A 1257-nucleotide genomic window follows, 5' to 3' on the forward strand; every position below is an offset into this window, starting at 1 on the left:
TTTCGATCAATCGGTCACACCTTCATTTCAGCCAAAAGATTGTCATTTGCCATGCATTACATGCGCCTGGAAGTGATAATTCATTTCAACAATCATCTTCTCAACTCCTAACCCTTACATCGCCAAACTATGCACATCGTTTCTCCAAAAAAAGGAAAGCGGAAAAACAGAGACACTTCTCATTTGACCATGAGCTGGGGAAACCCTAACGTCGGAATCGGAGATAACGGCGACAGCAGAGGAACGTTGAAGATCCCCGTCGCAGCATCACAGTCCCAGGTCCTCGTCCAACTAGACGGCGTCAAAGGAATGTCCCTACATTTGCCTGCATCTGACTCCACCACCTTCTCCTTCTTCACCATGACCTCGCTCTCGTCCTCCTCACGGCGTCGTTTCTTGCCATCGGCCGGGGACGCTGGCGGCTCGGGCTTGCCGGCATCGAGAGGGAAGTTGAGGATCGCCTTCGAGCCGCGGAGATTGAAGGCGGCCCGGTCGTAGGCCTTTGCGGCTTCGATTGAGGTGTCGAAGGTGCCGAGCCATACTCGCGAGCCCTTCCGGTTCGGGTCTCTGATCTCCGCCGCGAACCTCCCCCACGGCCTCCGCCGGACTCCTCTATAGTGCCTCTGTTCGTCGGTTGCTTGATTCGAACCTTTTTGAACAGTCTGATTCGGCTCGGCAAACCGCAGCAACTCAACTTTGCTAGGCAGCGCGATCTTCAGCGACGGTTTCTTGCTCAATTGCGAGGTTTTCGAGGCCATTTCACTGAATATTACCGGTTTCTCTTCGAACTCGAAGAACCATTCAGTTTCAGAGCTCATCGATGAGCTCGAATTCACTGCCATCGGAGGGATTAGGTCTAGATTTTGAGGTTTCGGTTCGAAACTGAAGCTCTCGCTCCGGTTTTGCTCGAAGGAGATCGAGCTGACGTCGAACTCGAAGAGGTCTTCATTTGGGAGGCAACCGAAGCCGGAGAAGGAGACGGAGGAGAGAGATTCGGAGCGAGAGAGTTCGATTGCAGGTTCGAAAGCGATGGGGTAGGAGGATTGGGTGGTGACGGCGGCGGCGGTGGTGAGATGAGCCGGGAAGGCGGCTCCCATCGGAGAGAACTCGCCGAGGAGGTGTTGCTCGATGAGCTGAAGCCTCGTGGACACTTCAGTGCTCGACGATGTCGCCATTTCCGGAGGAGCTCGGGTAGATTGAGCTTTGAGCGAATGGCTGCGAGAGGGAGAGAAGAGAGGGATTGTGGCTGTTGGATGA

At 54.5% G+C, this 1257-nt stretch overlaps 1 protein-coding gene across 1 annotated transcript; it reads right to left on the minus strand.

Moving 5' to 3' along the window:
- Positions 1–1257, minus strand: LOC115686494 (ethylene-responsive transcription factor ERF105-like). Its single transcript, XM_056304586.1, has one exon. It carries the CDS (start codon positions 1173–1175, stop codon positions 180–182), a length of 996 nt encoding a protein of 331 aa, XP_056160561.1. The 5' UTR covers positions 1176–1257; the 3' UTR covers positions 1–179.

This window comes from Syzygium oleosum, unplaced genomic scaffold (genome assembly GCF_021117445.2).
Source record: "Syzygium oleosum isolate NSW1041296 unplaced genomic scaffold, Sole_v2.1 Sole_v2.32, whole genome shotgun sequence".
Lineage (NCBI taxonomy): Eukaryota > Viridiplantae > Streptophyta > Magnoliopsida > Myrtales > Myrtaceae > Syzygium > Syzygium oleosum.